General features: G+C 37.3%; 2 protein-coding genes and 2 pseudogenes across 3 annotated transcripts; 2 read left to right on the top strand and 2 right to left on the bottom strand.

Annotated features, from left to right (window-relative positions):
* Nucleotides 1-210: 210 nt before the first annotated feature.
* LOC143599152 (2-methylene-furan-3-one reductase-like) lies at nt 211-3,007 on the bottom strand (annotated as a pseudogene). The gene is made up of 4 exons (XR_013147244.1): nt 2,761-3,007; nt 1,397-1,714; nt 1,151-1,310; nt 211-620 (listed from the first exon to the last, which is right to left on the bottom strand). The product of XR_013147244.1 is annotated as a 2-methylene-furan-3-one reductase-like (transcript).
* A 2,320-nt stretch (nt 3,008-5,327) lies between these two features.
* LOC143599151 (secreted RxLR effector protein 161 pseudogene) lies at nt 5,328-5,684 on the bottom strand (annotated as a pseudogene).
* A 6,898-nt stretch (nt 5,685-12,582) lies between these two features.
* LOC143599146 (uncharacterized) lies at nt 12,583-15,483 on the top strand. The gene is made up of 5 exons (XM_077077174.1): nt 12,583-13,285; nt 13,316-13,470; nt 14,289-14,468; nt 14,618-14,709; nt 14,786-15,483. Exons 1-5 carry the CDS (start codon nt 12,703-12,705, stop codon nt 15,408-15,410), a joined length of 1,635 nt encoding a protein of 544 aa, XP_076933289.1. The 5' UTR covers nt 12,583-12,702; the 3' UTR covers nt 15,411-15,483.
* Nucleotides 15,484-25,320: 9,837 nt separating this feature from the next.
* On the top strand, nt 25,321-27,814 carry LOC143599147 (protection of telomeres protein 1b-like). The gene is made up of 8 exons (XM_077077175.1): nt 25,321-25,741; nt 26,203-26,282; nt 26,468-26,556; nt 26,655-26,939; nt 27,037-27,113; nt 27,202-27,260; nt 27,367-27,519; nt 27,602-27,814. Exons 2-8 carry the CDS (start codon nt 26,250-26,252, stop codon nt 27,812-27,814), a joined length of 909 nt encoding a protein of 302 aa, XP_076933290.1. The 5' UTR covers nt 25,321-25,741; nt 26,203-26,249.
* Nucleotides 27,815-27,950: the final 136 nt, after the last annotated feature.

A 27,950-nucleotide genomic window follows, 5' to 3' on the forward strand; every position in this document is an offset into this window, starting at 1 on the left:
TTTTGGCGCAAATGACATTTCTGTCTTTGTTGGCCTTCTGCGTCCATCTTAATTAGTGGTATGTTGTCCACAACAACAATGAATCCAAAATGCGAAATTAGACTCGCTATGTTGAACAACTAGTTTTTTTTTTAATCTTTCTTTCTTTCTATCTTAGTGGTTGCCATTACCCTTGAAAACAAACAAAAAAGCAAAGCTATAGCCCAAAGATTATAAAACACAAACCACATAGATCAAATATTATAACCAACACTCTTTGCACACCATATTATTATTCCCACTGTTTCAAAAAGCAAGCCATGCTATTTATTAATGGTGTTCGAATAAACCATACGTTGGAATCCGAAACAAACCTTAAGGAATCAGGTATATGACTACCTTCCCGGTAGCCCGGTGTGTCTCAAGGTAAGCATAAGCTTCCTTAACTTTGTCAAAAGGGAATGGACTTTTAGGGTCAACTATCACTTTGATCTTTCCATTCTCAAGATAAGGGTTTAGTTTTGTCAAAATGGAGCCATCAGATGTGAGAACAAAGCCGAACCCTGGTGGTGGAATTGGCCCGGTTATAGACACCGCGACACCAGTTTCGTTGACTGCCTTCACTGCTTTCTCCGGTAGTCCTACAACATTGTATCATCCTTGTAAGTGACGAAGCAAACATATTGACATATCTTTATAAATCCTAAAATATGTTGTTTTTGGTAATGGATTTTTTTTTCCTTGAAGATATTCTTAAAATTAAATAATTAGTGTTTTAAACATGATTTTATTTAAAGAGGTTGGCCCAAAACTATATTATTTTAGTGATCATCTAGAATTTCTTATAAGAAAGTTTATTTATTTTTTATTTAAAGATGCTTTCACACATGATTTGCCAGCCATAACAACCATGAGAGACATCAATGATTAAAATGGATTTGTATTTTAGAGTATTGGTAATAATCCCATTTTTTTTATTTAACTTGCTTATCATAAACTAAAGCACAAACCGAATATACCATGATACGTAAATTTTTTTTTTTATTTTTTTTGTAGTCTAATCTTTGTTCTTGTTTATTGATTTTCAGGATTACAATAAAGTGGCAGGCAAACGGGCAACAAGCTGCGCCGCAACTTGTCGACACGTCTGTTCGTCTAATAATATTCTTACCAATTGCATCATACACCACGTCATATTTATCTGGTAGATCTTCAAAATTCTCTTTCGTGTAGTCGATTGCTACATCGGCACCTAGACTCTTAAGCAACTCCAGTTTTCCAGTACTAGATGTGGCTGCTACTTTCGAAGCACCAAACACATGTTTTGCAAGCTGTATTAACAACTTATAGCTATGATTAGCAACCAACTTATGCATTCTGTTAATATAATATACACAGTCTTAACGAATTAAAATACCTGAATTACGAACGATCCAACTCCACCAGCACCATTCAACACAAGGATTGTTTTGCCTTCACTAAACTTAGCCCTTTCTAGACCTTCATAAGCGGTCTCAATTGCGAGAGGCAAAGCGGCAGCTTGTACAAAATCCAAATTCTTGGGCTTTAAGGCTAATAGTTTTTCTTCAACAGCTGTGTACTCAGCTAATGTTCCAAGTTGTTTGGACCATCAAGAGCCTTCTCATTTATATCTCCATATACTTCATCTCCTTCTTTAAGTGTTTTTACCTGACTTCCAACCTTCACAACGATGCCCGACACGTCGTATCCTGGAGTTATTTATCTGTCACAATAAAAAAAAATTAAAAGAACTACAAATGAAACGTAATCAAATCATATCTTCTAATTATGTCAGAGAACTAGTCAACTAGAGATAATTACAACTGATTAGAAAGTTCACCTAATAAAAAAACAATTATTATAATTACAAAGGTTTCGTAATTAATTGGCCGGTATCTTCTAATTATTGTAGATGATATAATATAACTAAGTTATTAATACTGATTATGTAATGCATAGATCCAGATTCTAAGTCAAATTCATTGTACTTTTGCAAATGCAATTTCGTTTCAAAATAAAATAATAAGAATTAGCAATTGGCAATTGAAAGAGTGGTTGGAAATGATAAAGACATCAATATTTAAATTGCCTATTTGACCATTTTAATTCTAAAATTTCCACACTAATGTCTATTTAATTATCAGCTAATGATTAGAAAGTGTGCGGTCGAAGAGATTAAGGATGACACTATAGAAAAAAGCTAGTAAAATGGAAATAATTTTGGTATTTTTCTTCTCTTAAAAAGTTTGGATGTTAATAATTCAAACTAGTATCTAGTAGTCGATAATAATTTATACTCATAGTTTAACCAATGATAATTATAATTTTCACTTTTGTTGCCAAGAGCAATCCCGGTAACATAATCATCATAGACTATACACTTATTATTATTTGATTTATTCTTGATTTAACTTCTATGTCTCTCCATTTTTGTTAATATTTATTATTATGGAGAAAATCGAGTGAAAATCAAATACAAATACAAATATATGATGAAATTGTTCTAGTCAACAAAAGAGAAAGCTTGAACTATTATTGGTAAAATGTAAGTATTTCATCATATATTTGTATGAACTATTATTGGTAAAATGTAAGTATTTCATCATATATTTGTATGAATTATTATTGGTAAAAGAGAAAGCTTGAACTATTATTGGTAAAATGTAAGTATGAATTATTATCGGGCTATAAGTCGTAGTTAAGACTATTAAAATCCAATATTTATTTTTCATACTATATTTACAAACAATCGTTACTATAAAGCTTACCGGCAAAGGCGAATCGATAGCTTTAAAGTATCCAAGCCTCCTTTTGAAATCAACCGGGTTAAGAGCAGCAGCAACAACCTTAACCAAGACTTGATCATCATTAATATCCGGAACCGCAACATCGGTAGCCAACTTTAGTACATCACCACTACCATATTCATGATATTGCCATGCCTTCATCTTCAAAGATAAAATTCAGAATACTTTTCTAGAAAAAAAAAGTAGTGGATGTAATGGATTTTGCAAATTTATAATGTGACAAGCTACTTCACCCCTCATAAAATGAGTAAATTGAAAAGAGGTCCTTGTATATTAATTTGGGAAATGACATAGTTTACCTTTTTGGTTAGTTATAGAATCTCCTATATTTGTGAATTATTTGATTTAATTTTGCTAATTTGTGTATTGGTTGATAATAATCACATCTTTAAAAAACTTTGTCAACGGTCTAACTTTTCGACTATTTTTCTCTTAATTGACCTCCGTTAAAAAACACTTAACGTCTTTAAGTATCTTTTTGAATTTCAAACCGATGTTTTAGGGTTTTTGATCGGAAGAATGATACGAGACGACTGATGTAAAAATTATCTTGAAATTGTGATTCAAACAACGAAACAATGTTTAAATTCAGTTGTTTGAATTTTCAATTAACAAAAATCAAGCAATTTAAATTACCGTTTCGAATGGTGATTAAATAAAGAAACAATGTTCTAATTTAGGTGTTTGAATTTCCAATTAACAATAATCAAATCATTTGAATCACCGTTTCAAGATAAGTTTTACATCAGTCGAATCGTATTTTTTTTAAGATCAATAGCCCTAAAACATCGGTTTGAAGTTCGGAAAAACACTTAACGAACTTAACTGTTTTTTAACGGAGGTCCGTTGAGAGAAAAATAGCCGGAAAGTTTGATCGTTAGCAAGGATTTTTTTAAGATGCAATTATTATTGGCGAATACACAAATTGTGATATTATTTATTTCCTATTTGTCATTTAATTTTAATTATTTTAAAAGTTAATATGACTATATGAGTGATTAAAACAAGTAACACCTTAGGCTATGCGTAGTGGAAGGCTACAAATTGGGCCGTTTTGCGCCGTGTGGCGCCCAGTCAGCAAGGGATGAGAATTTGTTTTTAGGGTGTAATGGTGTAAGGGCTACAATAGTAATATAATATAATATATATATATAAATATATATATATATATATATCTTACACAACATATATATAATAATATATATATGCAAACAACACAGACATGAGGGCGAGAAAAACTCCCCGCCCCCGCCCCCGCCCCCGCCCCTTTTCGCCCATTTATCGCCTGGAGAGGCGGTGTTCGCGCCCCTTCTCGCCCTATTTCGCCCAAACTCGAGCCCCCACTATACTCGACCTTATATGTTTTATAATTCTATTAGAATTTTATAGATCGAACAAAAAAGTAACAATAAACACACATGATGATTGATTGAAACTAAATCAACAATTGTGGGCTATGCCAAGCACAGGTGGTCCACTACAAAATTATTATCAAGTCTTTCTATATTACGTGTTATGGATGCAAGGGTGCCGTCACTTTTGTCCACATCATATTTTTTTATTTTAGAGGCCAAACCGCCAAACATGGTGTCAAATTTAATTATGCGCGGTTTAAATTTTTTATAGTTGGTTTTCTTAATATGGAATCAAAAGGGATTATACAAGAATACATATCTCCAAATATCTTTTCTTCCTATACAAATCCATCGATTAAATACTCAACTCACATTTATATTAAAAAGAATATTAAAAAATAATTGTTTTCTTTTTGTTAAATCAATACCACCTATATAAGAGCTAAGCTAGTTAACCCTCCTTCGCATATGTGGTAGTGACATGACGGCATATTTCGTTAACTAACCCCCTTCTATGATACTTAGATTCACGTTTATATAATAAAAACCATTATTACATCTTTATGTTTATATAGTTTAATAAAATGAATGGAGTTGTGGGTTGTGAAGTTATAACTGCATATTTGCATATTGTTGGAATATCAAGGATTGAACACAAGAACAACTGAGAACTCAAGGAATTTTTGATTACTTTGAATTGATCGTACAATGAAACTGTTCACCCATTAACATATAAATAGTAAAAGGAAGCCATAAAAAGCTCAACAACCTACTGACTACTTGGGTAGTGGGGACACCACTTAACACATTATTTCTTAACTACTATGATAGATAATAAAGGAAAACATGCAATCACGTGGGTGACGTGGACTTATTATAAACAGCTTCATGCACCTTGAGTTTAAACATGTGACAGTTGAGTCAAATTTCTTCATCCCCTCCTGAGTCAAGCTATCGCATTCCAAGAAGCCATCTGAAATAAACAAACGTTTCCATTGTCAGAGACTTGGTAAGTACGTCTGCAACTTGATCATGAGTTCCACAGAATTCCAAGGACACCACTTGCTCTTCTACCATTTCCTTAATGAAATGATACTTCAATTCAATATGCTTTGATCGGCTGTGATGAACATGATTTTTTGACAAACTGATAGCTGACTTGTTATCACAGTAGATGGTTCCTCAGACCCATATCTTCAAGAATACGACGCAACCAGATGGCTTGACATGTGGCACCTGCAGCAGTGATATACTCTGCTTCTGTGCTTGATAGAGCTACTGTGGGTTGTTTTTTTGAGCTCCAAGACACAACCCCACTTCCCACAGAGAATACATAAGCTGAAAGGCTTTTTCGGTCATCTATACAGCTGGCCCAATCACTGTCACTGTAGCCAATCAGTGATATATCATCTCCTTTTGAGTACCATATAACGTACCCAGTGGTTCCAGCAACATATTTGAGAATTCTTTGAGCTGCACCCATGTGAACCTTGGAGGGGTTATGCATAAATCTTGCTACCATGCTCACTGCATAGGCTCTGGTCTAGAGTGAGTAAGATAGATGAGTCCACCAACCATGCTTCTAAAGATCTCACCATTTGCTTTCTCTGCCCCGTCATTTACAGATAGTTTTTCATTGTAGTTCATAGGTGTGTGCTCAATTTTGTCAGCCGAAGAGCCAAACTTTCTTAGAAGGTTTTGAGCATAGGTCTTTTGGTGTAGTAGGATGCCATCATTGGTTTGCTCAACTTCGAGGCCAAGGAACAACTTAAGCAGGCCAAGGTCAGTCATGTCAAAGGTCTCCTCCATACCTTTCTTAAAATCTTTAATCAAAGTATCACACGAGGCACTGCAGATAATATCATCGACATAAAGGCAAACGTAGATGATGTTACCTGATTCGGTTTGCTTGACATAGAGTGTTGGTTCACTTGGGCTTCGATCGTATCCATGCTCTTCAAAGTACTTATCAATTTTTGAGTACCAAGCTCTAGGAGCTTGTTTTAAGCCATACAGAGCCTTGTGTAACCGATATACCATCTCCGGATGTTCCTTGGAAACAAATCCTTCTGGCTGATCAATATATATTTCCTCTGTGAGATCGCCATTGAGGAACGCTGAATTAACATCGAGCTGGTGAATCTTCCACCCCCTCTGAGCAGCAACCGAGATAACTAGTCGAATAGTTTCAAATCAGGCCACCGGTGCAAACGTTTCTTGAAAATCAACTCCAGGTTGCTGTGAATACCCTTTTGCTACTAACCGGGCCTTATGCTTCAAAACACTCCCATCAGTTCCAATCTTCGTTTTAAACAGCCACTTAACCCCAACTGTACTTCGCTCAGGAGGGAGAGTGACTAACTCCCATGTATGATTTTTGTTGATGACTTCAATCTCTTTGATCATTGCATTCACCCATGTTTTGGACTTGGCAGCTTGCGGATACGTTATGGGGTCGGAAGCACTTAGAGCAAATTGGCAAGTAAGGAGTTCATTATCACTCTCTGAGAGGCCTTCTCCACTGGTGTAATCCTGGAGCCAAAGTGGAGCTTTTATACTCCTCTTTGTATGAATGGTTTGAGTTAGTGAGAGATTGGAAGAGGGTGTTGCATGGATTTGTACGTGGGTAATATTTTGAGTGGGTATAGGTGAGTTAGGTGTAGAGTCTTGTCTAATAGTGGTTTGAGTGGGTATAGGTGAATTTGGTGTGGATTGGGATGATGGTACAAGGATACTGTTGGTGTTTGCATGAGAAGAGTTGTTTTCATTAGGACTAGGATTAGGTGTAGTCATTTCAATGGGAAATGGGTCAATGAATTGTTAAGTAGGGTCAGAGATAGTACTTGCCTTTTTTGTACTCCAATCCCATTTTGTTTCCTCCAAGACTTTCACATCTCTCTTCATACCAAACTTCTTTGTGGTTGGACAGTAGACCCGATAGATCCCATCAACATCATTTGAATACCCTATAAAAATAGCTTTTTCTGATCTGCTGTCTAATTTTCTTCTCTATTGGGAAGGAACTGTACCAAAGACAATAGACCCAAAAATTTCATATGGTCAACAGATGGTTTAATACCTGACCAAGCATGGAGAGGAGTTTGATTAACTAGAGCCTTGGTAGGGGACCTGTTCATCGTATAGACTGCAGTTGAGACTGCTTCAGCCCATAGATAATTTGGTAGCTCTTTTTCTCTAAGCATGCTCCTTGCAAGATTCATAATTGTCCGGTTTTTCCGTTCCACCACCCCGTTATGTTGAGGGGTGTATGGCACGGTAACTTCTCTTTTGATCCCAGCAAGTTCACAAAATTTATTAAATTCTTGTGAGCAAAATTCTCCGCCTCTGTCAGAACGAAGAACCTTGATGGTTTTGTTACATTCGTTTTCAATCATTGCCTTGAAAAGTTTAAATTTCTCAAAGGCCTCACTTTTCTTATTCAAGAAGTACACCCAACACATGCGTGTGAGGTCATCAACCAATAGGAGATAATACAAGTTGTTTCCCAAGCTAGGTGTTTGCATTGGTCCACACAAATCAGTGTGCACAAGTTCTAGTTTGGCCTTTGCACGCCATGAACTTGAGTTAAATGGTTTCCTAGCTTGCTTCCCAAGTAGACAAGCCTCACAATGTAGGCTAGACTTGATTTTGGGAAGACCCTTTACCATCTCTTTGTTATGTAACTGTTTCAAACTTTCAAAGTTTAAATGACCAAACCTGCGATGCCATGTTAGAGCTTCTACATCATGTGTTGGCTTGGTGCTTTCAATTGCAGTGAGCAGGTTCATAGCATTTACCACAAACATATTATTAGTAGCAACAGCAATCTCCATGACAGTACTCCCAGTAGCCTTATTCCTCACCGTGCACTTACCATCATCAAAGAAAAGCAAGTAACCTTTTCTCATAAGTTGCCCAACACTTAATAAGTTGTACTCCAACTTGGGTGCATAGTAGACATTTTCAAGTGTGTTGTACATATTATGGCCAACATGCATCTTGACGGTCCCCTTGCCTTCAACTGATAGCCTTTTTCGGTCACCGAGTTGCACACCGACCTTGAAACTTTCATCCAACATCATGAAGCTCGATCGTAACCCAGTCATGTGGTTTGAACATCCTGAATCAATGATCCATAGATGCGCCTTGTTGCTAGATTGCTCAGCTACCGTCATTAAGGCTAATTGATCATGTGGTTCTTCATGGAGAGTAAATAACAGGTGTGGTATTTCATCTTCTTGCACTTCAGGGTTTTCATCATTTTCGGCTAAGTTGACTTGCGGTTCTTCTACATTGTACCAGCAATCCTTTTTAAAGTGCCCATATTTCTTACACACATGACAGAGAGGTACTTTACTCCGATCAAAAGTGCCACGACCCCTGCCAGTTCCTCGTCCACGTGGAGTTCCACGACCCCGACCTCGACCACGAATGGCTTTGGCCTGATCATGGGCAACGTGGAGAGCCTGCTCATCAGGGAGTTCAATTTTTTTTTTTTTTTGTGTAGCATCAGTAGTGATACGACTGTTGAGTCGTTCCTCCTGGGACTGTAGGATCCCATAAGTTTTACCGGAGAGACCTTGGCTAGGTCATACACCACTTCGATGGAAGGTATGACATAGTCATATTTTTTGGAAAGGCTTCGCAATAATTTTTCAACGACTTTCTGATCTGTTAGCTCTTCACCGTACGATCGTTGGCGACCTACGTTATCCATAATGCGAGAAAAATAGTCACCCACAACCTCATCATCCTTCATTGCGAGATTCTCGAAATCTCGTCGGAGCCCTTGAAGTTTCACCGACTGAACTTGTGAATCTCCTTGAAACTCGACCCGCAGCGTATCCCAGGTATCCTTGGCCGACTCTGATGCAGCAATTCTAGAAAAAAGATGATCATGGACTCCCTGTTGAATGATTGACATAGCCATGGCATCTCTTTTCTTAGTTTCTCGACGATCAGGAGTGGTATCTGTGATGGCAGTGACACCAAGATAGACCACGTCCCATAATTCACAAGACTTGAGAATGGTCTTCATCCTAATGCTCCAATGTTCGTAGCCATCCCCTATAAACACAGGGATCGAAACAACAGACAGAGGGTTTGGGAGGGAACAGTTATCAGCCATAGTTTGGGACGAAAGGGTTTTTTTTTTTTGAATGGAAGTAACACGATTGATCGAGAGACGGTGCTGGCTCTGATACCAAAACTGTTGGAATATCAAGGATTGAACACAAGAACAATTGAGAACTCAAGGAATTTTTGATTACTTTGAATTGATCGTACAATGAAACTGTTCACCCATTAACATATAAATAGTAAAAGGAAGCCATAAAAAGCTCAACAACCTACTGACTACTTGGGTAGTGGGGACACCACTTAACACATTATTTCTTAACTACTATGATAGATAATAAAGGAAAACATGCAATCACGTGGGTGACGTGGACTTATTATAAACAGCTTCATGCACCTTGAGTTTAAACATGTGACAGTTGAGTCAAATTTCTTCACATATGACAATAAAATATATAGAAAAAGGTGTCTTTTTAGCAACTTTTTGCAATTTGAAGGACAATTGAATCTAAGATTGGTTGTTGCGTTGTTGGTTTTAACGAGTTCGAACGAACAAGAGCAAGATCACGGTGGTTGACTCACCACGGTCTATATTTTAATAAAATTACTTTACATAAAACAAGTTAAAAACAGAAGTTGAAAATAGACGATAGCTTCTTTTATTTATCGGGTTATTGAATAAAATCAAAGATGTATCATATGTATGTCAAAACTACGCATTTTATGAAGCAGTTCTAAATGTTAATTAAAAATGTAAAAACAGAAAGAAAAAATATATATATGAGAGGGTTAAAGAGTATATTGAAAAATAGTTGATGAACTAGATTTGTCGTTAAGTCAAAGTTTCAAGAAATTGTGAAAATAGTGAAGTCCGTGGAGTATTGGACGTTGACTACCAAAAACATTTAAAAACAGAAAATGACAGAAAGTGGGTAAACATGAACGTACCCAAATATTGGTATCATGTTCATCGTTGCATTGATGTGAACGGATACATCCATTCTATATTAAAATCATGTAAAACTCTAGAAGCCATCAGTCCGCATAAATACATATATAAGCATTTAATATAAATAAAATTAAGCTTGTAAGTAAAAAAAAAATAATAATAATAATAATAATAATAATAATAAAACTAATAAAAGTATTAATTTTCGATTGCTAGATTTGAAGGTTGAAGAAGTGAGGACTTAAAGCATATTTTTAACTTAAAGTGTATAACTTTCATGAATTTTATAACCTAATAACATAAACAAAAAAATGGTATTTAAAACCAAACAGTCGTTCACTTTCCCCAACCTGAACTCAAAGTCCATTGTCGCCTTCCGACTACCGCCCGTAAGGGGGTGTCTGGGATTGCTTATTTTCACCAACTTATAACTTATAAACTTTTTAAGAAGTAATAAAGTGTTTGGGATTGCTTATATTGTGAGATGAAAAGTTCTATAAGTTACACTTTGTATCTTATTAACTTAATGAAAAGTTATAAGGAAGTAAAATAAGAAATCTCAAACATCCCCCTAAAACATGTGGTGGTCACTTATCTATGTGGAAGAAAGAAAAATGAACAAAAGAGAGACAAATAAATCCTTTTTACAAAAGAGAGCGTGTAAACAGAGGATGTGATAATGAGAGATGAGAGAACCTATCGCTTGTGAAAAAGACATAAAGATGTTGGCCATCCTACTCCCTCACCCAATGGTCTATAGGTAACCAAATAGAAGAGACATTACACAGTTATTCATTTTATTCTCATGAGGTAATCAAATAAGATCATGTAATGGTAGTGAATAATTTCTTTTCTTGTTTATTCCATTACCTCATATCAAATAGACCCTAACAAAATAAGAAATAAACTCAAATAAGATCATGTAATGGTAGTGAATAATTTCTTTTTTTGTTTTTTTTTTTTTGTCTCTTAAAAACAAAAATATATATATATATATATATATATATTAGTTTCACTTCATTATAGTAAAAAAAAAAAATTTACAACCATAACAATCCTGTTTAGTTTGATTTAGTCATTTGATTGTAAATTTGTAATCTAATTCGGTCTTTTGGGCCTTAGCAGGCTTAAAGAAAATACATAATTAGTCTCATGGTCCGGTCCAACACTTCATGTGGGCTAAGCTTATTATAACTTTTAAATTTAAAGCTTTAGGTGGGGCAAAGTTTTATCTAAAAGTGATATAAATTAAAGATACCATCTAAAATTATTCATTTCATATAAAATAGTGATGTTTTCCTTAAGAAAAACAATTAAATAATAACTTAAATTCAGAAGGGTGTATATTACTGCGTCACACTTATCACTCAGTCTTTTATAATTAATTACAAAGAGAGAAAATACCATCTCTTTTCTCTACCTTCTAAGGTCAAATGTGATAGAATAATAAATAGACTAGAAAGACACAAACCCTTAAGAGAAACCCAGATAGAGTGTGTTGGGGTGAAAGAAGAAAGAAATGATCACTGCGAAAAAGACAAAAGATATGATTTATCATACAGACAGTCTCGACATGATGACGCTTGTCTCGCCCCTTGTCACCAATCTAAGTGTTACTAGGTAGAGAAGAGATCGGTACCATATCCTTACCGATACCAAAAGTACCCGTACCAAGTATTGTACTAAATTTGTTGGTACGGTACGGATATTTATTTACTATGCCCGTTTTGTATTGCTTTTTTTTTTCTTTTCAAACCTCTAATGATCTTGGCACTTGTGCCCGTACAAATAACATATAAACTAAATTGTTAAGGATACCAAATTGACACATGTGACATTCAATAAACCATAATACGGAAAATAAAACATAATAACACCAAACCAAAAATAAAACCTATTTTTATGGAAGCTCCCATTAAAACATCCGCATTCTTCAAGAGTATCAAATACTAAAATACATGTATCAGTACTCGTAAGTATCGAATACCAAAATTCTAAAATTTTTATAAATACACGTACCAAATAAGCTAAATTGATATGAATATACGTATTCAGAAAAGATTATGTTTTTCTTCCTTTTATTTTACTAGGGGCATTTGTTTTTCAAAATGTTTTGTCATAAATCTGAAAATCAAAAGAAAAAGGAATCATATTAAATGCCTTTTAAAGCTCCAAAATGTACTCAAATCAGAATAAAAATAATTAAATTTCCCAAAACAATTTACTCTCTAAAGTCATTAAATACCATTTTATGAACATAGCCGCCTTCTCAACGGCACAAAAATATGACCGTTGGCCATCTATATTCATTCCATAACGTTCACAAAATTAATTTCATTTTTAAATTCACTGACCGTTATCATCATAAACCCTATATTCCACACAAACCCATTTCCTCAATTCACTCACCAATCAAAACCCTAATCTTTTCTTGACCCAATTCGCCAATTGAATCGAGGTGTATGATCAAAACCCTAGTTTTTTCTTGATTTTTTTCGCTGTTGAATTACTCGATATGGCGGCATTGGCACCCGGGATCTTGTTAAAGCTTCTGAATTGTATGAATTCAGGAGTGAAACCCACAAGTGAACACAGGAGTTCACTTTTACAAGTAACCGATATCGTCCCAGCTGAACTCGACGAAAAGGATCTCTGGCCGAAACACGGGTTTTACATCAAAGTATCCGACTCGTCTCACTCGATCTATGTCAGTTTACCTTTTGAACAAGATGATCTTGTTCTCAGCAACAAAATGCAGCTCGGTCAGTTTATATATGTCGATAATCTAGAACCCGGGTCACCCGTTCCCATAGCGAAAGGCGCAAAACCCCTCCCGGGCCGACACCCGTTTATTGGCACGCCCGAACCGTTAATGGGTTTGAGAGAAAAAGGGGAAAAGTGTGAAAAAAAGACGATTTTTAACTCGAATACGAAATGTTCGGCTCCGAGGAGGGGGTCTTGGGGAACCGGGCAAGACGGGGCGTGTGCGTCGCCGATGGTGTTGAAACCGTGTCCGTTGGATTTTGATCATTGTACGCCTGTGAAGTCGCGGTCGGTGATGAGGGGGGCGAATATTGGTATGTCGCCGATGGTGAGGAGTCGGGTGGGTGACAAGGATGGGGTTAGAGGGTCTGCGGGTGGAGCGTTGTTGTCGAAGATGATGGAGAGTCCTGTGACGAGAAAGAGCTGTGCGGTTAATGGGTCGGTGATGAAGTATTCGAGGAGTAAGAGTACGATTTGTGACCGGGATGCGAAGGTGTTAAGAAGTCCTTTAAATATAACTGTAGGTACATTGTTCTCTTTGATATTGTTGTTAATAAATAATAATGTTGAATTGACATAATCTATAAGCTGAAACTATGTGATATATTCCTGATTTAAGAACTTACAACTGTAGTTTAATAATGTAAATTAGGTGGTGCAAATGAACCAAACTGTTAGCGAGCTACTCGAGCTTGGATCGATAAAAAGCTCGAAACGAGCTCATTTAGGCTTATCGATCCTTAACGAGCATTATGCATTTTTAACTTTTATATCTTTTGGACTTCTATGCATGAATTTCACACTGCACAGCCGAGCTTGAGCCGGACTTTGGCTCGTTTAAGGTACTACACGAGCTTGAGCAAAGCTGAAACTCGTTTAACGTTTTTCTCAAAATATATAAAAAATGTATATAAATTAATTAATAAATAAGGAACTAGTAGAGGCCGGGCCCAAGCTTAAAAAAACAACTCACTAGCCGAGCTTGAGCTTTGGCTTGAGCCGGGCTTTGGCTTGTTTGACCGTTTACTAAATGAGCTTGAACGAGCTTAAGCTCGTTTAAGGTTTTTTTTTTTCTAAAAATATATAGAACGTATATAAATTAATTAATAAGTAATGAATAATGAGTCAAGCCCGAGCCGAGCTTGAAAAAACAACTAGGCTCAAGCTCTGCTTGTTTCAAGCTACTTTTTTAAAGCTCAAGCTTGGCTCGCTTGTTTACACCATAGTGAATATGTTTATATAGTACTTACTACTACTTAGACGTGAAATTTCTGCAAATTATTTTAAGAGTGATAAAATTTAGTTGATCATGAATATATTGCAATTATGTTATTGCAGGAAAAGAAAAGCACAACACCGCCTCCAAATTTAAGGAACGCGCGAGTGTCGTCCTCTCCAACTGTTGGTTCGGAGACAAAGAGTTATTCAAATTCACAGATGGCTTCACAACAAGATTCTCCATATGGGGACAATGCCTCATCATTTAATTTACCAGGAAAACTTGGCCTTTTGGGAAAGGTATACCTTCAACAGCTCATCCATTCGGTTTTCGTGTTAATCAAATTTTATAGGTGTTAAATATGAGAAACTGTTAGAATTATGATATAAATAAAAATAAATAAATTTATATTAAGTTTTAAGTGATTTTTTTAACAATATCACTTCAGGAAGCCATCCAGCAACGCGAAACCGCTCAGAAAATCGCTCTTCAAGCACTTAGAGAGGCTTCTGCTACAGAAACTCTTGTCCGGTCTCTCAAGTATGAATAACTTTTTAGTTTTCTTATGTCAACGTTTTTTATTTTGTTAATAAGTCTAACATCAAATTTTAAACAGGAATCTATCCGGTTTGAGCAAATCAGCAAAACCCGAAAGTCCAACCGACTGTTTCGACCAGTTTCTTGACTTCCATAGTCAAATCACGCAAGCAGTCGCCGAAATGACATCCATTAAAGCCGCAACAGCTCAAACTCCTCCTGAAAACACGCAACATGATATCACGAACAACAACAACAACAACAACAACAATAATAATAATTTAGATTCAAACAATGCTTCCAAAAGACGAGCCGCTCTATACAAGTCAATCGCAGCGTTTCCCGAAAGAAACGATCAAAAGTCAAGGAGTTTAATGAAGCAAATGAGACCACCAACGAATCAAAAGGCGAAAGCGTTTGACAATGATGAGAATAAGAATCCTTGTTGCAGTTTAAGCAATACGATAACATTGGGAATGCAGATAGAAACCGAAGCTGGGAATTGGTTTATGGAGTTTTTGGAGAAGGCATTGGAAAAGGGTATGAAGAAAACTATGGAAAAGGATAAAAAAGTTCCGCAGTCACTTATATTGAAGGTGATTAATTGGGTTGAAGTTGAACAATGTGATTCGAGTAAGAGACCGGTGCATCCGAAAGCAACGCAAATTGCTAGGAAATTGAGGATTAAAATGAAGAATCCTTGAGTGATGATTAATGTGTGAGATGATGATTCATGAGTGAAAAATTAAGTGTGTCAAATAATATTGTTTGATCATGTTTTTATATCTTGTAAGAGACCGGTGCATCCGAAAGCAACGCAAATTGCTAGGAAATTGAGGATTAAAATGAAGAATCCTTGAGTGATGATTAATGTGTGAGATGATGATTCATGAGTGATGATTAATGTGTGAGATGATGATTCATGAGTGAAAAATTAAGTGTGTCAAATAATATTGTTTGATCATGTTTTTAGATATCTTGTACTGCTGCTCTTGGTTTATATGAGTATATGACACATTCATTTCATAAATGGGATTTTTTTTGGGTGTCATGTTTTGTGCATTCTTAGATTACCCGCCCGTAATGCATTGGGCACGTAGACAGCTCACCCTTTTACTATCACGCTGTGGTTTAACTAATATTAAATAATAAAAAAAAGAAAAAAAATAATTAAACTAGTGTGTGTTTGCATGTGATTGGTGGAGAGAAGTGGACTCCACTGATGAAAATAACGCCCTTTGGTGATGGTGGTTTGGCGAATGCATGAGCTTTAAAAACGGCTGTGTGATAGCAAGAAGTCTTACAAAACAGTTCAAGAAGTGTGGACAAATTAGAACACAACTTAGATGATTTATTCTCAAATTACATTTTGAACTTTTATTATTATTATTGGGTATAAAAACTTTTTTAGTTTATAAAAATGCGTTTGTAAAAAGAGGCTGAACTTAAACTTTAGAAAAAAGAGCTTGAAACGAGCCAAACTCGTAAGTCAAAAGGAGTTGAGCTCGGTTTACTAGGAGTGTAAGCGAACTAAGCTGCTCGCGAGTTACTTGAGCTCGATTGAGTGTCTAAAGCCAAGCTCGAGCCTAAAAGTAAGTTCGTTTAATAAATGAGTCAGAACCCGAGCTTCACTTATCGAGCTCAAGCCAGCTCGTAAACCTATACAAGTACGTTATTTACATTTCTTTTATAATATATATATATACTAAGGTTAGAGCTAATGTAAAAAACATAGAATTAATTAATATATATAATGTTATAAAAATAACTAAATAATATATATTATGTCCATAATAGTATAATTAAAAAATATATCTAAAAATAATTATAAACATATAAAAAATCAATTAACAAATAAAAAACAAGCCGAACCAAGCTGAGTTCAAGCTTGAAAAAAATACTCACGTGTGAAGCTCAAGCTTTAGAAATGAAGCTCAAAACAAACCGAACTTAATCTCTGTGTAATTAAATGAGCCAAACTCGAGCCTAGCCAAGCCCGCGCTCAGCTCGGCTCGTTTGCATCCTAGCGGTTTACACGTGATTAATAGATATTAAAAAATGAAAAAAACTATTAATCAAAAGGCGTGACTAGTGACTAGTGACTAGTGAGTGAAAACTGAAAAGTTATAGTCATTATCATTTGAGTAGTTGTTTCAGAACACAGTGATATTACTATTATTATTATTACACTGCTCCATAATAATACAGGGGATTTGGGAGATCCATTTAGAAATTAGTCATAATAACGCAACCATTCATTGGCTTAGGGTTTGTAAACAAACAAATACAATGTCTTCTTCTTCGAAAGGCCATTTTGTTGGTATTGCAGATGCCATGAACAATAATAGAATCAACCAAAGAGTTAACCTCATCGGTGTCGTCACTGAGATCGGTTTACCCAAACAGACCAGAGGCACCGGTAAGTAATTGAAGACAATAAGATTCAAGTCTAAACCTTTATTTATTGTATTGATTGATAAGTTGTTGTGATACTTGATTACAAATAACCCCTATATATAACCATACAATTACTTGTTATACAAGAATAGGAGGAAAACTAACTCAATAACCCCCTAAGTTTGTAAGTACGACAACTAGGTCCCCGCACTTACGCAAGATTACACTAACAATCACCCCCCTAATCTTGTGACACCGACGAAGCTTCGCATCTCGTTAAACTTCAACCGTGGCAACGCTTTCGTAAGGATGTCTGCTCTTTGTAAATCTCCACTGACATGCTCCACCTTGATTTGTTCTCTCTCGATGCACTCCCGAATGAAATGGTAACGTGTGTTGATGTGCTTGCTTCTCCCGTGAAAAACAGGATTCTTCATTAAGGAAATAGCCGATGAATTATCCACCTTCAACGTCACGATTTCCTCCTTTTCTCCGGTCATCTCTGACAACAAACTGTAAGGCCCAGTCACCGGTAACCCTACTTTCGTGTTGGATTTACTCATAAACACAGTTCTAAATATCAGAGTTAATTAAAAACTTTACGCGGAATATAAAACTTTCATAAAACATTACATATCAATTCATAATCATGTCTTAAAACATTCCTCTTGTCTTTCAAAATCAAAACATAACTTATAAAACATATCAGATCTTCAGATGCCAGGCTTTAGTCTTCTGCCATGTGTCCTCCACTCAAGCCAGCTGTCTCATCCTACTCACCTGCGTGCATACTAAAAGTCAGCTACGCTGAGTGAGTTCTAGTTAATCATACAATACCATACAATACCTTATTACATACATACGTGCTTAACCTCATAACTTTCTTTCATACACACATAAGTACTCATACCTTCATTCTTACTTACATACTTTCTTTCTTACTTACATACTTTCTTTACATTCATAATCATACGTTTTAAAGAGCCTTTCGCCCTATAACCTCACAGATATTATAAGGGTCTGGTCCCTAACATCACAGATATTATAAGGGTCTGGTCCCTAACATCACAGATATTATGAGGGTCTGGTCCCTATCCTCACAGATATTGTAAGGGTCTGGTCCCTAACATCACAGATATTATAAGGGTCTGGTCCCTAACATCACAGATATTATAAGGGTCTGGTCCCTTGTTTTCGAATATTAGTAGGGTTCGATTCCCTCTTCGTTACCATACAACCATACATCATACCTCGAGTATTATTAGGGCTCGGTACCCTTTTCGTAACCATACAACCATACAACCGTCATTTCCTTATTTTATTAACTTTATTACGTTCATTCACATAAACATACATATCATACTTACCATATTTATAACGTTACAACCTGACAGTACGTGCAATATCCGAAGATCGTTCACGTACCATCAAGCATTCATTCATACATATCACATATATCACATATGGCATACACTTATCACTTAGGATAAATGTATTAACAACACATCAAGTATGCACACAGCCCCGAAAACATAACAAGGAATGGGGCTAGAAACTCACCTGGATCCTGTTACGCTCGCCGTTGATCGTAATTCCTTTCTTTAACTGGGCTCGGCTAACTGTATAATATTTACACATATCAATTAACTACTACTACTCGTTTTGTATTTCTATCTATATATGACCCACAACGAACGGGGGTCCGGGGGGCAGCGGGGTTCTAGGGGCGGCAGCCCCTAGCGGGGTCCAAGGGGCAGAGCCCCTGGCTGGGGTTAAGCTGCCAGGTCAGCTTGGAAAAATTTTATTTTCGATAACTGCCATAACACATTTTCCATTAGGTTTTTAATTTATTTTCTAAACGAACTTCACTTCAGGCGAAGTTAAACCTCGGGCGAACTTGGCTTCAGGCGAAGTTAAACCTTAGGCGAACTTGGCTTCAGGCGAAGTTAAACCTTAGGCGAACTTGGCTTCAGGCGAAGTTAAACCTTAGGCGAAGTTACGCTTGAAGGCGAAGTTACACTTGAAGGCGAAGTTCATCAGGCGAACTTAATCTTGCAGGCGAAGTTATCGCGCTGCAGATCTGTTTGCCCATAAATCCTTCGTTTCTTAGCCAAATAACTCGATTTTGGTACCCACGGAATCGTATGATCGGCGCCTACAAATCCCAACCATCAAATCGGCCTAAAATCGACGTTTTAGGGGTCCGATTTGGGCAGTTTGGGTTTCGGGTCCGGTTAACCCATCCAATCCTAACCATTTTCAGTAATATTAGCTTTGGTGGATTTGTTCTTACCTTACCAACTCAGATCTATCAACAAAATCTCGGGTCTCGGCTTCGAATCTTGATCGGTTAGAATGTGTGTGTTTTGAGTGTGTGAAGAAAGAAGGTGGAAATGAAAGATTGGGTTTGGGATGGGATATTTATATCCCTCTAAGTCCACGGACCCGAGGCCCATTCTCATTTAACCCATCTTACGCAATCTAAGCCCAACTCCCTCCTTACTCGACATTAAATAATTAACAACGTGAAATCACTAAACATAACTTTCTTTATTTATAATTAAAATTTTAGGATGTTACACAAACCCCGAAGCCATAAGGCTTGACATGCAGCCGATATAGCTGCCATAAATTCAGCCTCACATGATGATAACGCCACCGTTCCTTGTTTCTGAGAAACCCATGATATCGGTGATGTACCATAGTAGAAAATCAAACCTGAGGTGCTCCGACCATCATCCATATCCACCGCATGACTACTATCACTATACCCGTGAAACATACTGTGTCCGCCTCTCGAGTAAGTAATACCAAAGTCTAGTGAACCTCTTAGATATCGGAGAATATATTTAACCGCTTAAGCATGAGCTTGAGTTGGTGTTTGCATGAACCGACTTGCATAACCAACCGAGTAGCTCAAATCGGCTCTCATATGAGTTAAATACCGCAAGCTTCCGATTATCTTTCTATAACCCGTCGGATCTACCTTCGTATTGACATCTTCCTTTGACAATTTTAAGCCTGGTTCCATAGGAAATTGAGTCGAGTTGCACTCCCAAAGACTTGCTTCTTTAAGGATCTTCGTTGCATAACCACTTTGCTTTAACGTTATCCCACAATCGCTTTGCTCCACTTCGATCCCGAGATAGTAATGCAACAAGCCGAGGTCACTCATCTCGAACCTTGACTCCATTTGTCTTTTGAAATTTGCAATTTCTTTCACACTTGTACCCGTGACTATCAAATCATCAACGTAAACTCCAACGAGTAGTAGCCTTTGACCGGAACACCGTTTGTAAACCGATTGTTCTTGTTTACATCGAGTGAAACCGAGTCCGTTAACGACCCGTCTAGTTTAGTATTCCACGCCCATGGAGATTGGCGTAGACCGTATAACGCTTTAGCCAACTTGTACACTTTTCTTTCTTCACCTTTCTTAATGAACCCATCCGGTTGAAATACGTGCACCCCTTCTTTCAAATCACCATGAAGAAACGCGGATTTTACATCCAAGTGATGAACTTCCCAACCTCGGTTTGCTGCTAACGCGAGTAAAAGTCGAACGGTTTCGATTCTCGCCACTGGTGCGAACACCTCTTCGAAATCGATCCCATATTTATGAACATACCCCTTAGCTACGAGTCGGGCCTTGTACTTGGTTATTTTCCCGGCTTCATCTCTTTTGATTTTATAGACCCACTTTAAACCTATCGGTTTTACTTTGGGTGGTGCTTCGACTAACCGTCATGTCTTATTTCTTTCAATCGACTCGATCTCCGCTTCCATTGCTTTTCTCAAATGTTTTTCATTATTCGCTTCTCGAAAATTTACCGGTTCATCATCGAATAATAATAGTAGATTTACCTCTTCGGTTGTCGGGTCTTGCTAGGCGCGTGTCGATATACCTTCAACCAGAAAGTCGCTAAATTTCTTTGGTAAAACCGTCTTTCGAGTAGTTCGACGCGGCTGAATAACTTGTAACGGTTCTTCGTTTAGGCTAGTGTTCGGCCTAGTCGGGCTTGCAGGTGAGCCGCCACCTTTTGAACTTGATGAATCATTTCCGTTTCTGATACGAACCAACTCACCGCTATCATGTCGGTCTACGGACCCGGTGTCAAATCCGGATGTCACCTGCTCCGATTCGGGTTCAATATCACACCTAACAATAAACTCGGTCCATTCAGGACCCTTTTCGGCCTCTTGTTTTTCAAGATCAACCCACGCGTACCTTTTACACTCGTCAAACTTGGCATCCCGCGTAACGTGTACTCGCCTTTTGATCGGATCAAACATACGGTAGGCTTTTGTTCCAGGTTGAGTACCTAAGTGAATCATCACCATGCTTCGATCGTCCAATTTCTTTTGACCGGTACCAAGGACTTTTACATACCCCGTGCATCCGAACACTTTAACGTGTGAAAGGTTCGGTTTTCTTCCTTTAAAACGCTCGTACGGAGTCGAATCCCTTCAAGATTTTGTTGGTGACCGGTTTATTAAATAAACCGAGTGATGAACCGCTTCTCCCCATAGGTCTTGTGGTAGTGACATCGCCTTTAACAAACTTCGAGTCGTACCAAGTATGGTTCGGTTTCTTCTTTCAACCACTCTGTTTTGATGTGGGGTGTACGGGGCCGTAAACTGATGTGCCACACCTATACTTGACAAGTAATCTTCCAACACATGGGATGTAAACTCACCCCCATTGTCGGTTCGTATGGTTTTGAATTTCTTGCCCGGTTCGTTTTCCACATTTTTCACGAAATCTATGAGTAAGCCCGCAACTTGGTCTTTTGTCTTTATCGTGAAAACCCACATGTAGCGGGTGTAGTCGTCAACAACAAGCAAAAAGTATCGGTTGCCACCGTGTGTCTCGTGAGAAATCGCGCCACAAACATCGGCATAAACGAGCTCGAGCGGTACCTTTGCACGATAATTAGATTCATTCGGGATATCCAATCTTGTTTGTTTGCCTAGCATACATGCATCACAAATTTGCATCGGGTGTTCGATTCTTGGCACTCCATCCGCGAGTTTCGAGAGACCCCGAAGGGCATCGAAATTCAAATGCCCCAATCGAGCATGCCATATCCATGCAACATTATGCAAATTGACTTGTAAGCAGACCAGAGAAACAACCTTTAAATTAAATTTAAAAACCCGGTTAAAGGAACGAGGTACCTTGATTAGAAGTCTTCCATCTTGTTCGAATATCCATAAGATACCGTCTTGGATCCCGATCTTGCATCCTCCTTCGTCTAATTGCCCGAGACTTATAATATTATTTTTGAGAGATGGAATAAAGTAAACGTCACTCAATGCTCGTTGTTCTCCCCTTTGACCTTCAACTACTATCGTGCCCCGACTTTCGATTTCAACACACGAACCATCACCGAAACTTACTTTACCGGTCTTGCTACGATCGATGTTGGAAAACCATTCCGGATTTCCCGTCATACCGTTGCTCGCCCCGTTATCAAGAATCCATGTGTTTTTATCACATGGGGTTGAAGCGTATTGCTTCGGATCAACCCGGTCTTCTTTTAGAAAAACGACATCTTCCTTACTCCGAGCTACCGTCATCATGTTTAGAACCGGTCCGCCATCTTGAGCGAGGTTACTTTGATCGTCCGTCTCCTTGTTTCGGTTAGGACATGACGTGGCAAAGTGTCATAGTTCATCACACCGATAACATTTAATCTTTGACCGATCCTTCTTCACCCGGGGTTCTTTCTTTTCCCGATCCACAACCTTACCCTTTTCCTTGTTCTTTTGACTTGATTCGGTTCCCATCTTGCCTTTCCTATGACGCCTTTCTTGATTGCTTTTAGCTTTCCATTCTTTATATGTATATAGGAGTTGTTCTTGCTTACCGGACACGGGTTTGTCTTCATCTCCAGATCGTTCCTCAAACGCTTTTAGGCGTCCAACGGCTTCATGGAACGTCATGGTCTTTATATCTGCAAACTGTTCAATAGTAGCAACAATCGCTATATACCTCTTTCTCGGAACGGACTTTAAAAGCTTTCTCACAAGGGTCTTTTCTTCAAATGGTTCTCCAAGATTGCTTGCTTTGGAAGCTATTTGGTTAATCTTGGTCGAGAAGTCATCAATCGTGTCAGTTTCTTTCATCTTGAGTACATCGAACTCATGTTGAAGAGACTCAATACGTGCTTCTCGAACCCTATCAACCCCAAAGAAACGAGTCTTTAGTGCATCCCAAATCTCTTTAGCGGTAGAAAGGTGAGCCACTTGCATCACCAAAGCTTCCGGCATGCCTTGATAAAGATACACAATCGCCAACCCATCTATCTTCGGGTCAACCACCGTTCCCGTTCTTGGTTCGATAGCCTCCAACAACCCTTGAACCTTGAAGATAGCCTTGATTTTTACCGTCCAAATCGTGTAATTGGTGGACGTAAGAATCGGAAACTGAATCGAGAGGGAACTCGGTTCTTTGGGAAAACCGACTTGATTACTTGGCCCTACGACTTGATTATTTGGTTGATCACCCATCTTTTCTTGTTCGTTGGTACTTTAAACCAAACCTTGATTAACAGAACTAAAACTTGGCGGTGACTTAAAAAAAACCAAACAAAAGAAAATCTTGTTTGCTTTTCTATAAACTTTCGTGTCCACCCAAATAAGTCAAACCCTTCTGACTTTTGTGTGTTTTGTATTAAATCACAATCTCCAATTTAAAAGAATTTGTAAACTTGACTTTTGTTACCTTTTCTTTCCGCCGACCAACAACTCTTGTATTCCAAGGAATAAAGTAACAACTTCGAAACAATTTCAATAACCTGAGCGCGAATTCTGAGGTTGCCTCCAATTAACTACTTCTTGGTTCTTGAATCAACTTAACCCGCCATACAAACCTTCAATCAAGATTTGATTGACTATGTTAGGACTTATCTTGATTAGGAAACCCTTAGCGATGATGAAGATGATCGACTAAACTCAGACTCTTCTCTCCGGTTGCCGCTCTTGATCTTCGATCGATCTTAGAACCCGTCGCAGAGGTCTTGCAACCAGATGTGATTGCCTTCCTCGCCGGACTCACCTTCGATCGGAGATGCCTTGCGCCGCCGAAGCTTCTTGATCGATATTTAGGCTCTGATGCCAATTGAAGACAATAAGATTCAAGTCTAAACCTTTATTTATTGTATTGATTGATAAGCTGTTATGATACTTATTTATAACCATACAATTACTTGTTAGACAAGAATAGGAGGAAAACTAACTCAATAACCCCTAGGTTTGTAAGTACGACAACTAGGTCCCCGCACTTACGCAAGATTACACTAACAGTAATAAGTAAACGAATCCAACGTTTGGTGAACTGTTCGTCTGGAAGTTCGTTTATGTTAGTTAATGTTTTTTGGTTTTTACTTAAAAAGGTTTTTGTATTTTTCTTATTGGATATTAACTATCAAACAAAAATATATGTGAGTATATTTTTAAGGTAAATTAACATATGAATATGAATGTTGAAAAATGATAACACAAACTTGGTAGCCGGACCGGACAATTGACACTAACTGTTCGCCAAATTCATATTAAAAAAATAATACAAATTCACTCGATTTTTAAAAAAATAGTTTTTTTAAAAAAAAACACCTTTCAATGTTAATTGTTGGGTTAAAAGTAATTTTGAAAAAAATGGACCACAAATATCAAAAGTTTATGGAACATAAAACCGGATTGCTGAAAAAAGCGGTATTTTAGAAAAAACCGGGCTCAAAATACCGGTTTGGTGTGCGAAATTCGGTCTAACCAGTTCAACCGGCCTGTTTGAACCGGTTTTTGAACACTGAAGCAAATATAAAAACATATGTATGAGTATTGTGTGATTAATTTATATGTAAATTAACTTATGTATATGAATATATATGTTAAATAAACACCAACACAAACTTGGTAAATTTGGTAGCCGGATCGAACCGAACCGTTGACATTAACTGTTCTCGGTTAGCTAAATCAAATAAAACATTGTTTATGTTGAGTTGTGTTCATGAGCCGTTCACAAAAAGCTCATTTTGTTAACGAACAAACACGAATAATTTCGGTAATTTAGGTGTTTGTGAACCGTTCTGAACACCGCCTTGTTCGGTTTGGTTCGTTTACTGCCCTACATGTGTTAATTCTTGATTGTCATTATAATTTTATCGTTTTTCGTCGTAAATTTGTAATTGCTTTGTTATTGTGTAGATTGTTTCTGCACATTAAGGATCGTGGATGAAACAAGCCCGACAACCGGAATCTCAATCAACTTTTTTTATGAAACTTTTGAAAAGCTACCGCAAGTTGCGTCAGCCGGTGATATCATTCAGATATTCGGTGCTGCGGTACTGCTTTATGATTATATAATGCAATGCTGGTTGTATTGAGCTGCTAAGTATGTAGCTAACTGGTTCATTTTATTGGCAGATCAGAAGCTATGTGTTAGGGGTCGATGCCGGGACTAATGCTGTTGTTGACAAAAAGTATTCTGCTTTTGGATTATATGAAGGAAAAGATGGTTCTAATTTGGTACCTTATCAAGTTTCGTCTAAGTTTCGTGTTAAAAAGCAAGACGATATCTTTATAGAGGGCTTGAGAAAGTGGGCTGTTAGTCGCCCACCCGACCCAGATATTGCTGGTAAGCGTTATAAACAAAAATAAATAAATAAATTAATTAATTAATTAATACAACCGAAGTTTAATAATGTAAACAAGCTGAGCTGAGCCCGAGCTTGACTAGGCTTGAGCTCGGATTTTTTTGACCTAAGAGAGGTCGAGCTCGACTCGTTTATTATTTATCATTTAATTTATATACGTTTTTATTTATTTTTATATATTTTGAGAAAAACCTTAAACAAGCCAAAGCTCAACTCGAGCTCGGTTGTGTAGTGTAAATTAATACATACAAGTCCAAAAGGTCAAACTTAAAAATAGTCAAGGCTCGATAACTAAACGAGCTTTATTCGAGGCTCAAGTTTGAAAAAGCTCAGCTCGTTTCTAGTAGCGGCGAGCAGCTCGCCTCGTTTGCACCCCTTAGGTTAGTAAACCTTGTGGCTTGTGTCATTCATTATTTCTTACGAATATATATGCAATTCACAGCGTCAGGTGATTGCTTTTTGCTGAAAGACATTGACGAAGAACGGATCATGGAAGGACAGACACTCAACTTGATTTGTAAGGTAACTCAAGAGACGGAATACTCTCTTCAGTGCTATGAATTGTGTGTGTTCTTTAATAATATGGTTACTCTCATATAAGGTTAGAGTAAGTTAAGGTTATATGAAAGGATTATCTATTATTTCTTATGTTTGTCGTTCTAAAGATTGTTTCTTGAAGTCATTTAATTTCGTTACATGATTTGCAGGTTCTTCATGTATGTGAAGTCAAACAAGGTGAGTGGATGCTTTTCGTATGGGACGGAACTGATGCTATGCCTTTGAGTATTAATACAAAGTGAGTGTCGGTTCATCTTTCATGGTCAAACACGCATGCTGACTTGTACATAAATAGTGATGTTCAGGTCCAAGAATAAATTTTTTTCTTGTATATAGGATTGAAGACGAGTATGAAAACTCTATACCGCTTCTGTTAGAACCGTCTCCTTTATCAAGAGATGTTTTGTGTAAATTCTCAACTGTTGGAAACGTTCTACGGATGATATCTAACCGCCATCAGAAGCTTAGACTTCAGTCACTAAAGGCGGTAGTTGATAAATGGGTTCAGTTTAAGAATATTAGTTTCGAAGTCCAGGGTGGTCTTTGGTATGGAATTCTGTTGCCAACATCGAAGTTCAGTTACTTGTCCAATGAAGATGACCTTGTATTGCAGCGCCTAAGGTTCAGCTAACATACATATGTCCAGCCTCTTGTAAATCATTTTGACTGAAAAATAGTAAAATAAATTCATGTATGTTATTGTTATCGTGTGATTTAGGACATATGAAGAACGTGCGAGAGGGAATTCGAAGCGAATGCCATTGTCATGCATCCCTTCGCCTTCTGACATAATATGTTCAACTCTAAATCCTAAACATAAACCTTATTTGTTCTATACTGATAATAATAATAATACACTGTTTTATGTTTATTATATATGCAGATACTGACCATAACGATGCGCCTCTTGTTACTCTGATGGATGTCCTGTGCCATCCCGAGGTATTGGTATAACCATAACAAATTTTGGAAACTCTGAGCCTTTTTTTTGAATAGTGGAATAAATGAAAATATTAAACACGTGTGTGTGTGTGTGTGAAAATTACAGGTAATTGGTAAATTCAAGTGTGTGGTTCGGGTAGTGGCAACAATGCCAGGTCATCCAAGCGAGTTTCGTGCTTCATGTGGCACATACAGGCTTAGGCTTACTCTTGAAGATCCTACTGCCAGAATTCATGCATATTTATATGCAGAAGATGGGGTATGTTTATTTACAACACAAGTTTAATTTTTTTGTCATTGTATTGCAAAATGCAGTGTGTGATATATAATTTTAATATTAGGTGAAGTTTTTTGGAGGCGATCCATCGATTGATGCGTTGATAAAAATGCATAAGGCGTTGCTTGGGATTGAAGAAACCAATAGTGAAAAACCAAGAAATCCACCGTGGGTAGAGTTGTGCTTAAATTCTTACAACATTGACGAGAAAGACGTTTGGGCTAGTAGAAGATACCGAATCTTTGATACCACATTCATGGTGACTGTGACGGTGTAAGTTGTTGTCGTTGTATCTTAACTAGTATGCATATTGATATCCAAAGTCTCATGGATTTGTATTAGTGTTTGTTTTGGTATTATGTCTTCTGTAATGTGATACTGTGCCTTTTAATCTAATTAGTATGTGCATAATG

Source organism: Bidens hawaiensis, unplaced genomic scaffold (assembly GCF_021521415.1).
Source record: "Bidens hawaiensis isolate Kalapana, Puna unplaced genomic scaffold, B.hawaiensis_p1.1 tig00051564_1, whole genome shotgun sequence".
Classification (NCBI taxonomy): Eukaryota; Viridiplantae; Streptophyta; class Magnoliopsida; order Asterales; family Asteraceae; genus Bidens; species Bidens hawaiensis.